The sequence below is a fragment of the Haliotis asinina genome, chromosome 10 (assembly GCF_037392515.1).
Source record: "Haliotis asinina isolate JCU_RB_2024 chromosome 10, JCU_Hal_asi_v2, whole genome shotgun sequence".
Taxonomy (NCBI): domain Eukaryota; kingdom Metazoa; phylum Mollusca; class Gastropoda; order Lepetellida; family Haliotidae; genus Haliotis; species Haliotis asinina.
The window spans coordinates 14,928,491-14,941,772 of record NC_090289.1 but is presented as its reverse complement, the minus strand read 5'-3'; the positions used below and the strand labels follow the sequence as shown (position 1 = coordinate 14,941,772).

The following is a 13,282-nucleotide window of genomic DNA, read 5'->3' as shown; positions in this document are numbered from 1 at the left end:
TAAATCTGAGTGAATTAATTCAAACAGACCATACATTGCTCCACGCACCAGTCATAACACTTTCAAGATAGAATGAAAGTTCTTTTTCCAGTAACAGCTCACTTACAGTGCTATTCGTGGAAGCGTTCAGTCCATGATTATTTAGAAGAAATATAGCAATGGCCTGACTTCCCTGTCCATAGGTTGTGAGAGCAGCTAGGTTCTAATTAAAATGTTTTACAGGATTTTCTCAGGTGATTGGTTGCTGGAACTACTTTCGTTAACTGTAAGTATATCTGAGACATAAACTGTTTTAGAAACCTGGAAAAATTACTAGTTTGATTCACTATTCCTCTTTCTTAATATAAGTTTGAGTAGGACATAGTTGTGTCATGATGAATAGTATATAATCAGTAAGAGAAATATTTTGGATATTAGTTTGACATTTTGAAGGGGGGCTCAGTTTGAGACAGACATTGGATTTGTAATTCATCTAGCTTATAAACATCAGATCGGATGTTTTGGTTGTTTTGAGTTTGTTTTGTTTTTATAATTAAGTTCCAACCATGAATAGAGGGAAAAAAACTGCTGTGAAAAAACAAATAACCAACTAGAAGAAATCCTTGTTTGAAGATTAACATAAAAAATCAAACTTATGTTTCACCTGTTTGTGCCATTGTGCCCCAATGCCAACACATGGTTGTCTGTCATTGTGCCCCAATACCAACACATGGTTGTCTGTCATTGTACCCTAGTGCCAATGCATGGTTGTGTTTCATTGTGCCCCAGTGCCAACACATGGTTGTGTGTCATTGTGCCCCAATACCAACACATGGTTTTGTGTCATTGTACCCTAGTGCCAATGCATGGTTGTGTGTCATTGTGCCCCAGTGCCAACACATGGTTGTGTGTCATTGTGCCCCAGTGCCAACACATGGTTGTGTTTCATTGTGCCCCAGTACCAACACATGGTTGTGTGTCATTGTGCCCCAATGCCAACACATGGTTGTCTGTCATTGTGCCCCAATACCAACACATGGTTTTGTGTCATTGTACCCTAGTGCCAATGCATGGTTGTGTTTCATTGTGCCCCAGTGCCAACACATGGTTGTGTGTCATTGTGCCCCAGTGCCAACACATGGTTTTATGTCATTGTGCCCCAGTGCCGACACATGGTTTTATTGTCATTGTGCCCCAGTGCCAACACATGGTTGTGTGTCATTGTGCCCCAGTGCCAACACATGGTTGACTGTCATTGTGCCCAAGTGCCAACACATGGTTGTGTCTCACTGTGCCCCAGTGCTAATACATGGTTTTGTGTCATTGTGCCCCAGTGCCAACACATGCTTGTGTGTCATTGTGCCCCAGTGCTAACACATGGTTGTGTCTCATTATGCCCCAGTGCCAACACATGTATGTGTATCATTATACCCAAGTGCAAATACTTGGTTTGTGTCATTGTGTCCCAGTGCCAATACATGGTTGTCTGTCATCGTGTCCCAGTGCCAACAGAATTGTGTCATTGTTTTGCAGTGCCAACACAATTGTGTGCCATTGTACCCCAGTGCCAATACATGGTTGTACTAACCAACTAGATGGTCATTGTGCTCCATTGTCAACACATGGTTGTGAGTCATTGTGCTCCATTGTCAACACATGGTTTTGTATCATTGTGCCCCAGCGCTAACACATGGTTGTCTGTCATTGTGCCCAAGTGCCAACACATATATGTGTATCATTATACCCAAGTGCAAATACTTGGTTTGTGTCATTGTGTCCCAGTGCCTATACATGGTTGTCTGTCACTGTATCCCAGTGCCAATACATGGTTGTTTGTCATTGTGCCCCAGTGCCAACAGAATTGTGTCATTGTATTGCAGTGCCAATACATGGTTGTAGTAACCAACTAGATGGTCATTGTGCTCCATTGTCAACACATGGTTGTGAGTCATTGTGCTCCATTGTCAACACATGGTTTTGTGTCATTGTGCCCCAGTGTTAACACATGGTTGTCTGTCATTGTGCCCCAGTGTTAACACATGGTTGTCTGTCATTGTGCTCCATTGTCAACACATGGTTTTGTGTCATTGTGCCCCAGTGTTAACACATGGTTGTTTGTCATTGTGCCCCAGTGCCAACAGAATTGTGTCATTGTATTGCAGTGCCAATACATGGTTGTAGTAACCAACTAGATGGTCATTGTGCTCCATTGTCAACACATGGTTGTGAGTCATTGTGCTCCATTGTCAACACATGGTTTTGTGTCATTGTGAACCAGTGTTAACACATGGTTGTCTGTCATTGTGCCCCAGTGCCATTACATGTATGTGTATCATTATACCCAAGTGCAAAAACTTGGTTCGTATCATTGTGCTCCCGTGCCAACACATGCATGTGTGTCATTGTGCTCCAGTGCCAACACATGGATGTGTGTCATTGTTTTATTATAGTTACCCTGTAGTTGTGTGACAATACACCAGTGAGACAAGCATTGACTATGACACAAACTTACACACTAACCAGACAGTAGAAGGGAGATAACTTTAGCAAGAAAGTTATCCAACCTGAGAACCATCCAACTCTCTGCATCATCAGTGACTCATGTATAAGCAGAGACAGTGCACAGATAGTATTTCTCTACATCACTGACAAAGAGGTTTCCAGACACCTGACAACATACTTGTTTCTGTGTCCTTCATCCTGAGGAATGCCTTGTCTTATGTGATATCAGAAGCTGATCGCACTGCAACTTTTTCCCTCTATGTGATGAAGACAATGGTAAGTAAGTATGTGTGCATGAAGTATGCAGCATGTCAGTGTACTCACCTGTGCACACAATTTTCTTTGGGCGTCGTTTAAAGAAAGGATGTGTGGATCCGTCCTCAAATTCATGCGCAGTGTGGTAGCTGCTGATCTCTGTGTCCATGGAACTCAGGGAGACATAGTCTAGGAGGTACAAGGAAATATGTAAACATGGGGAATACAAATTACAAAACATTAACCTGAAGTACTGAAATATTTTTTTTTCAGTTCAAATTACTTTTGTACAAATATACACCCATATACCATTAAGAAAAGTAGAAGCTGATGTTCCTTTTTTGTGAGCATGTTACTTGCCAATGCCAATACAATGTTTTGAGAAAAAGTAATAGATATCCATACAGAGGAAACATATCCAAAGGTATGGAATAAATTGTCACATTTTCCCTTAAATTCTCTTCATGATCTGTTTTCTCCTTGTCTTGATCATCTGCATTTTATCAATCTTGTAAATCCAGTATCCCCTACTTTCTGGGAATGTACATATATAAATATATAAAGACATGAGAATTCACACAAGAAAATACTATCAAACAATGTACTGTATTTTCTTGAGAAAAAAGCACATTGTCTGAATTCAGTGAGCAGTATAACAAATAATGTACTGTCAAAAGGTCCACTGATCCTACCTGTTTGTTTACAACAGCAAATTGAAAGAAATGCTAATTTCAGAATCTGATTTCTAAACATGGAAAGGGTTGTGTCATGCTTTCTACAAACAATTTAAAGACTATTTGTTTATAATACTACTTTTTGACTATACCTTGTGTTCTGTCAGATTCAGAGCCACTGTCGCCACCTCTGTCAACTTCATCACCAATGTCGCCATTCTCCATGCCGGATCTCTTGGCAGGAGATGCCGTTGTTCGTCGTTCTGGCATGATGTCTGTTTCTTCCACACCTATGGGTGGGAAATGGGTGGTGAAAATAACTATTTTCTTTGTTATCCATAAAACTACATCTTTGTGCAAGCTTTCTTGCGTGTAATATAGACACATTATTCCATATGTTCGAATATATTCTGACCCGATTTGAAAATGCATGTTTCAATATTTTTAATATTTCGTCAAAATACACAGAAAAGATGTTGTTCTGGGTAGCTATGGGATACGTAAACACAACAGATTTAGTTCCGTAAAACTAGTTCCTTAAGTTTCAAGATGTATTGCTGAAGAAGTAATTTCATAGTCATTCATTTCAAGTGAAAATTTTCAATGTGTCTCAGCAAATAATGTGCATGTTTTAATCTAACATTTGTTTTGCTTATAATACCCCCATCCTACACATAAATCACAATAAACTACTGCAGCACAGGTCCCCCAAGTCAAAGGAACCATGAGATGAAAGGGAATCCAACAAAACAATTTACATTTTGTTTGATCAGTATTCCAACAGAACCAATTCATTTACTTTAGTTGGGCTCTAGATACATTTTATGAACAACCACAAATTCTGTCTCATTCACAGGCCACTATTGGTCTCATTTATCATATCAGATCTTTTTGTAACAACTACAAAAACAATAAATAGTTTTTGAGTTTCTGTTTGTGTAAGTGAAATAAGGAAATTTCAGTGTATTATTTCAACAATAACCACAATCATTTTACAAATACTTGATTCAGCTCACAGTTACCTCTTTATTGCAATGATTTTGGAATGTTAGCCTCTGAAATCAACACATTTTATAGAAGAAAAAGGTTCTTAAATTATATTCATGAAATACAATGTAAAGGCACCAAAGGATTTTCTTCATTTGCAACCTGAAAGTGTGGTAATGTAGAATACAGAAGAAACTTTATGGATAACTTCATTTATTCATGTGAGTTTGTTAAGTTTATTCATAAAGTTTGTTCTATATTCTACTTCCCAACTTCTAAAATGGTAATTTAGACTTGATTGGGCTGCAGTGGGTATATTTGTCTCAGGGTCTGTATAATGCTTGCCTCCGACCTTGAACTCAACATTCAGTATATATATATAGGTACTTATTAGTGTTACTGTTTCCATAATATCACCACAGCCCTGCATCAGTACAAAAAGGAAGCATTCTTACGGACACACAGACATGTTGTAGTGTTAACGGAGTGGTTCTCCATCACGTCACATGTGCTTGTTTACTTACTGCTGTACGGTACAAATAATGGATGGTACCATTGCACATTCCGAGGTATGAACTGAGAGTTCAACACAAAGTAATACTTTCAATTTATTGTATCATAATCTCAATCTCTTGATCTTTAACATGCTGAAACAAACCGACAATATATTAAGCAATATAAAGATTTTTTCAATACACAGTGAGAGTTGTGGCTTAATTATATGCAGATATGGGGTCACTGAGAATTGATGTTCCGTAACCCATGCTTGTCGTAAGAGGTTACTATCGGGATTGGGTGGTCAGGCTTGCGGACTTGGTTGACACTTGTCATGGTATTCCTATTGTGTAGATTGGTGCTAATGCTGTTGATCACTGGATTGTCTGGTCCAGACTCAAGTTTTTACAGACCCCTGCCATAAAGCTTGAATATTGCTAAGTGCAGAGTAAAACCTAACTCACTCTCTTACTCTAACTTAAGTTAAAACACAGTTGATAAGAAAACAGGAACATTTTCAAAAGCTATTACATATGTTAAAAGTGAAATGTTCTATTTACATACATTCCTATCTGGCAGGTGCATGTACCTCTGAAACCAATTTGGATAGGTAGTTTATAAGAATATGAGAAAAACTTCATATCATTTACCCAAAAATAATAACTTTACCCATTGATGTAAGATATTTTTCTGTATTTTATAGAGGAAAGACATCACATTGAGGAACAGAATCAATTGATTAACACAGTCTTACATGATGAGAATTTGTTCTGTCAAAGTTTGTTTATATTTTATTACACTATACATTAATAAACACCAGTAATAAATTTGGCCAAGATGTTTTATATTTAATCATTCAAAACATCTCAATACAGAACTGCCTACGTGGAGTAATATTCGAGACAGGCATCCATGAAATAGCTTCTGTTCTTAACAAGCAAACAATACTGTTTGTTTTGTGTCAAAAACAATCTGATAAACTGTTGGAAAGTTTCCAAACATGTTTTTCATGTGGATGACAAAAAAGAAGTTTCACCTAACAGAATCATGGACACATACAAAAGTATGCTGCTATCAAGAAATTATGGCCAACTTACAGAACAGCCTGTATGCAAGGGTAATGTGTCACAGGATAATTGTGCAAGATATATACTCTCATGACGTCTTCGTCACTGTACTAATTACCCGGTTTGTAATCCAATCCATTAACACATAAAACTAAGGATGAGGATGCAGATGGTAACTGCTTCAGAAGGTATTATCTGCATGAGATCAGTGACACTAAACAGATTTTCAGGAATAAAGATATCTTAAAACGCAAGAATTATTTTTATTTCATTGCAATGAATCATGCACAATTGAACATTAAATGGTATCATTTTCCTTGTCCTTTTAAAATTTATAATTAAGCATGAATATTTGGAATTCCTTTTAAAGTCCTGTCATTTGTTTAAAGATATTTTGTGTTGTCATCTTAACAGTATCTAGGTTTACTGTTTTCCAATAAATGATTTCTCTGAAATGTCAAGTTACCTTTTTAATGACAGATTTTTCCAACAACAATAACAAAAATTCTCTTTCTCTCAAACTTTACAAAGCACAAACAATATCTTAATAAAATCTTTGAAGGAAAGCAAGATTCATATACTCCCATCTTTCACTTGATGAATCTTACTTTTCTTATGAATTCCACTTCTAAACTATCTACTATCTAAAAACAAGATTCATCCAGTGCACTCCCCTTTTTTTCAGGGGGGGGGGTGTGTGGATGTGGTGGGTGTTTGATTTTTTTCTCCAATATCTTTCCATTTAAGAGACTCGATGAAGAATGGCAACACATTACCTTCAAACTACAGAAAAACAGGTCAGCATCAAACTTTGGAAAAACTCCTATGTATTAACACAAAAAAAATCAACCAGACATTGAAAAATATTTCCAAAACAGGTGCATCAACCCAACTTTAAAATCAAATTAAAGTAATTAATTAGCATGTAAGCAGAGTCGTTTATTGCATAATGGGACATGTGTTCCCCATCCTCATCTCTAACAAATGAATCGGCTCAGTGGGAAGTCTGACATGCAGGGGAGTCAGCAGTAATTATATTGCAATATGTTTATCACCAACATCTGACCCATGTCTCCTGTGCAAGTACTTACAGACTGGGAAGCTGGGACATGTGTAGACTAATGCTTAATCTCTGAATATAGTAGTCCGGTGCGGTGGGCGTGGCTTATTTTTTTCAGATTCATTGGGAAATGAACTCAAAAGAAATGTTCCCAGTTAACCAATCAGATTGCAAGAATTTTAATGAACACAATAAAAATTTAATTATATAATTTTTAAAGTACCCAAGCCCATATAAATTGAAAAGGAGCCCCAGGTTAAGAACCCTAGGAAATCTAGACTTGCTTTATTTACGCCTTTAGCACTGCCGAGAGGGATTGTGGGGAAAATAATGTGGTTCAGGAACTGTGAGACAGACTAGGGCTTTGGCGGTTTATTCCTGGTTTACATTTTTTGGTTTGAAACAAATCTTAAAGTCAGCAATTAGAAGACTGGAAAACTGGTCATTCATCATCTTCAAAACCAGTTGTTAGTATATTTTCCTTAATACAGCCTGACTCACCATACGTTTAAGAACAAAATTTAAAGTGAGAAATTAGAAACACTTCTAATTATCATCTTCAATAACAGTTGTTGTTATATTTTCCTAATGTCGTGTTGGGCCATAATATTTGGAAATATAATTTAATGAAAATGTAGAAAATTTGGAATATATTTTCACCCATAAACCATGTATTAAGTGTTCATAATACGTACAATGAAAGAAATAAGACTTTTACTGATTATTTTTGCAGATGACAATAGGTGCTACTTGTTCAGGCATGCCAGGTCTGTCTGACTTCCTTCTTGAAATAAACATTAACATTCTCTTGCATCTGTATAAACCCAGAGTACTATTAAAGGACAGTTATCTCTATGTGGGGCTTGGTAAAGCACCACCACATTGTTCAACCCCTGCCAAGACACAGAGTGAAGAAACATGTATGTGTGTCAGGAAGGTTCCAAATTCTAAAATAGTTTTCAAAAGGGAATGTGTACTCTTTCAAAGACATGAAATACAAAGAAAAGGGAAAATTGTAAGTTGCTCATCGTATAACTCTAAATGATATAGGGTCTTATCAAATATTTCTTATCACTGGAAGGAACTACTTCTATGACTAAGTAATTTAGGATTAATGTCCCTTGTGCAAAATGACTGGAAATTATGATAATCCAGGAACAAAACACATAAGCAAAATGATTTTAAAACATAACTTATCATATAAATACAATTAAAAAAAGAAAATCTAAATGTTCTGTAGAAGGACATCAATATATTGTGAGTACCAGGCCCGCTTTCATAGTTACTTAACAACAACTTCAAGGTAACTGTTGTTTTTATCTCTGTAAATGTTATTTACTAAATGCAACAAAGGAACAGTTTTGAGTGACATCATTATTTAAGTAAACCATGAAACATATCCACTTGATGTCTTTAAGTATTTTCTGTTACACATACTTATAACAATAGTTTCACAACACTATTAAACTTTCACCAGAGACCATATAATAGATGGTCTCTGGTTTAACACTGACACATCAGACAAGGGTTTTATTAAACTATTTTTTGTGGATATATTTCTTTAAAAAGAAACTGGATGAGACTGGAAACATTATTTTCATACAGTGTTCTTTTTCATGCATAAAACGTCCTTGGCATAGGACTCTGTTGACAAAGTAGAGACTACAGAACCATAGCAAGTCACACCCCACAAGGTTAACAGTACACCATGCTACCACTAGTCTCTCACAATTATTACAGTACAACCAGTCAAGATTATGATCTATAATAGGCAACTCTCAAAGCATCCAAGGAAAAACATATCCATGTTTCAACACTTTCATGTTTGAATGGTGTTGCCCATTAAAGTCACCGTCCTATGTTGATGTATCACATTACAGTAATTACAGTTCTATCATAATCTAAATTTACTTACCTAATCTTTTCAAAGCTCCTCTAATTTCCCTGATCCAGGCTTGCTTAGAATATATATTCTTGGCTTGGAATGTTAGTTTCTCAGAGGTGGGCTCTGCATACCAAAGCTCAAATCGTCTGTCATCTTCAGTCACATTTTCATTGATTTGAATGTTTTGAAGCTGGAAGTAAAAATAAGTTGTCTAGTTGAAAAGGAATTGCATGCATGGATTATCTCACATATCATTAGAGAGTTTTCTTCCATCATGACCAAAGTAATTTATTTCAAATTAATGGACTGTTGCCAAGAGTAACTTTCAAGGCCGGGGATACATATAACTCATATTTAGTCAAAGTCACTACTTTCAGTCAAAATAGCTGAACAGGTGCTCAATGGTAAAATCCTGAGTAAGCACAAAACACATAGCATCGTCATTCCTGACCTAGATCCACAAATAAAAACACTCACTGTTTTTATGCAACGATAAGTAATAATCCCACCTGAGACTTTCCAATCACATACACAATCACTGAAACCAGATCCTAAATGGAATTTCAAGATGGCTGTCACCAAACCTTGACATAGGATACAAAATTGCTTCCCAAAATATCCTCAGAAGTAGTATCCTTGCACAAATTTGTACACCAATGCAGGAAGCACATGCTCACATTGCCCCTTCAAAAACCTTCCAACACAGACATTATTCCCTGAGAAAAGTGTAGCAGATGTGAATCGACTGGGCAGTCCAGGAGGTGAGCCTCCCTTCAGACAACCAAGGTACCATAACTGCAACTTGGCAAGGAGCCACAGCATGAAACAATTAGTCCTCAGAAGATCTTATTCTGGTGTTAAGAGATGCAGAATACATGGAAGACACTAGCACTACCTACACTGTATGTAAAAATAGGGCACGGAATTGCTGAGCCTTCAGACTCCAAGAAGAGTAATAAAAAGCAGACAACCAAGATACCACCAACACACTTCCTTTTGTTTTTTCTGCACACAGAACATCTTTCATCTGATGAAAAGCAGGAAGGTCATTTTCTGACCTTATCGGATGAATCTGACTTATTTTTTGGTATATTTCATGAAGGATTTATGAGTGAATAATGCCGAGAAGATGTTTTCAGAAGTCTTGTGAAGATTTATGATTTTCTTGAGTGATAACTGTCAGAAAGCTCCTGGAAAACTTAGTGGAAAATATTTTTTGCACTTTATATCCTCATTTTTTTTCAGTCCAATTGAGTAATTTTTATCAGAAAAGATTTGAAAAACTGTCAAACATATTTATTTTTTTAAACAACGAAGCTACAGAAGATAAATCATCTGAAGAAACACTGCTCTGAAAGATATTTCTTTCTGAAGGTTATAAGTTTATTAAGGTAACATTACCTACATACTTGTTAAGGATATTTCAACCGAATCACCATTTAGTGGATAATTAAGAGTGTTTAGCAAAATAATAAAACTATAGATAAAACGTGGCATTTTTCAAATGCATATTCCCTTAACTGTTTACCTGTTGTAGAACGAATATTGACTATCATCAAACATATATCACTTCCAAACACTTGCTATGTTCCTCTTTCAAGCATTTTGCCAGAGATGCACCTGCCAAGTTAAACCTTATAACTTGTGACATTTGCAACACCAGGCATCATCTTCAAATAACTAGTGAGAGAACTTGACGTTGAAAGTCATGGAATCTTTTGTGAAAGTATTGTGACCTTGATCTTCACTTATAGCAATTTAGGCACACTGGATCTTCACGTGAACACCTGTTTGTACAATACATAAATGTGTCATTATTTTGAATATTTAACTTTCATTTTGTTTCATTCTTTGACCGAATGGGTGAATGTTGTTTTGTGCCACATTCAGCAATATTCAACCCTTTGTCCCACCAGCTTCTATGTACATGTGATAATCCCTAGGGCAGGCACACCAGTGGCTAATAGCATGAACAATTACCAATATGAGATCACATGAAATGTCACAGAGCCTTACCACCCAATAATCTGTTCAGCATGCATTACTACTGGTGTATAAGTGGTCATCAGACTGTTATTTATCAGTTTATCAGCAACACATTTTGAATATACAAGCCTGCTCTGCCACATAAGAGAACAACACACTTTCTATAAATAGAGTGTATATGATAACAGATTAATATCTTGAAATTTTTTAGACTAAGAAGTGCCCTTTCTATTAAATGGCCAAGCCTTTTCTAAATCCTGATGGGGAGCACTATATACAGCACTCCCAAACATTTTAACTGTGGTAGTCAGGGTGGGGAAGAACACATAAGAGATTTGTGGCACTGGTGCAAACATCAGACTCTAACAGATGTTGTTTCTGTCACTGGAAATAAAGCTGTAAAGGCATCTGTTAACTGATATTTAAAAGACAACATCTTCAAGTGGCTGGTCAACCTCCTGCTGGACTCATGGAATATCCCTATCAAAATTTGTCTGGTACATCATTTCTGCTGTTTGCTTCAGGCAGCATGCTGGTTGCTGCTGGCGCATGCTGGTTGCTGCTGGCAACCAAAGGATGAGCACAGGCTGTTTTCCTGCACCAAGCATGAAATATGCTGTTGTTTATGTACCTGCCATCTAATGACTTAATGTTTACCCAGATATATGGATACCAGACAACACAAATAACCATCACCATTAATCTTGTTACTCTGACAATTTGCGTGATAATATTTACAAATATATTTAGAATACATAACATATATAAATGAATGTTTGATAAGAAGTGTTATTAAACCCCAACCTTAGGAGTTAGTTATAATGAAAAAAGTGTGAGAACTCATGATCAGTGCAAACATGTATGTATGTTTAAGCTCCCATAAAAACAGATACTAACAGCTTTTGGAAGTGATAATATGATAAAACGCAGATGCGGATCTGATTCTGAGTGGAGTGGGCGGTGAGCAAGGGTTCCATTTTCCTATCATCACCATCATATTCATATCATATCATAATTATTTAATTAGTGACAATTCATCATTCCAACAATATTATTACCAAAAAACAGTCCCAGGAAAATAGCTGTTCCATAGTTGTGCTTCATCTCTGACTGATCTGGTAACTGCATGCATCAAGTTCTATACACATGGCGTCCATGATAATGGTATGTTTGAACAAAACATACATATTGTAGAAATGTCGCAAAAGTGTAACCTTTACCTTACTAAACCCAAGCAAAAAAACCTACAGCTACACGCAGACAAGAGTTCAAAAGCACTTTTACTTCAGTCCTGGAGGCAGACTGCACATGATTCTCAGTGAAGTCATTTGAAAAGGAACCTGTGAAGGGGAAAGTTAGAAACGATCTTCAGCGTGAAGGTCCAGGTTAGAAATGATCTTCAGCAACCAATGCTTGTTGTAAGAGGTAACACAAAAGAATTGGGTGGACAGGCTCAAAGACTGGGTCGACACATCGAATCCCAGTTGCATAGATCGATGTGCATGCTGTTGATTTCTTGTTTGTCTGGTCCAGACTCGATTATTTACAGACCACCACCATATAGCTGGAATATTGCTGAGTGCGGCATAAAGCTAAAATCACTCACTCACTCCTTTGAAAAGTAGATCTCAGTTGATCTGTATTAGCATGTATGACTGCCTCCCACTGGTGATAGCCATTGTGAGCGGAGAGGTTTCAGGGTGTTTGCTATCAAGTGTATTTGCTACATCGACCACATGAGAGTCCCATAAACAAGGCATGTGCAGCTCCGCCATGAACTACATGTGCACAAGCTTACATTTGCTCTCCCTTTCACAAACCAAATGGGAATGTTCATGCACCATCTACTCATAAATACAATCTCTGCACTGATCCAACTAGGCCTTGTTTGCCAGTACAAGTATTTCCGATACATCACAAATTAATGTTGACGTAAAGCTGACAGAGATACTGTTTTATGACACAATAGTGTTCAAGAACAACAGATCAATAACAACATAAACTCAATGCAAATCATAATAACTAAACTGCTGGGCCAACTGTGGCTCTAATTACATGAGGTGGAAAACAGTGAAAAGGTTTATTATCTTAAACAAATATTTCTGCATCAGATCTGATACACACAAACCATTTGTGAAAGAAAGAATTAACCCATACCAAAAGTACCAATAACATCTAGTTCAACACTTGTACATCACCTCTTCAAAGACTGGATGTAAGAAATAAAAACATCAACATTGTCAATTTTACAAAAGAATTGTCCCAGCCTGTTCTTGAAAGTGTCAGATCTGCTCAAACTTGGGGCATGTTTTTCATCACAAGCACTGCAAGAGAAATGCTACCAAGCTGGGTTTTTTCAGCTAACCACCTTTCCATGTGTTTTGTAGTCTTG

At 36.9% G+C, this 13,282-nt stretch overlaps 1 protein-coding gene across 1 annotated transcript in view; it reads right to left on the bottom strand.

The window, feature by feature from the left end:
• Window positions 1-13,282, bottom strand: part of LOC137297677 (obscurin-like) — a 144,065-nt gene that overhangs the window by 67,777 nt on the left and 63,006 nt on the right. The window contains exons 21-23 of the mRNA XM_067829592.1: window positions 8,935-9,094; window positions 3,563-3,700; window positions 2,806-2,925 (exon numbers count right to left, since the gene is read on the bottom strand). Coding sequence (XP_067685693.1) covers window positions 2,806-2,925; window positions 3,563-3,700; window positions 8,935-9,094 — 418 coding nt within the window. The remainder of the gene's footprint in view (window positions 1-2,805; window positions 2,926-3,562; window positions 3,701-8,934; window positions 9,095-13,282) is intronic.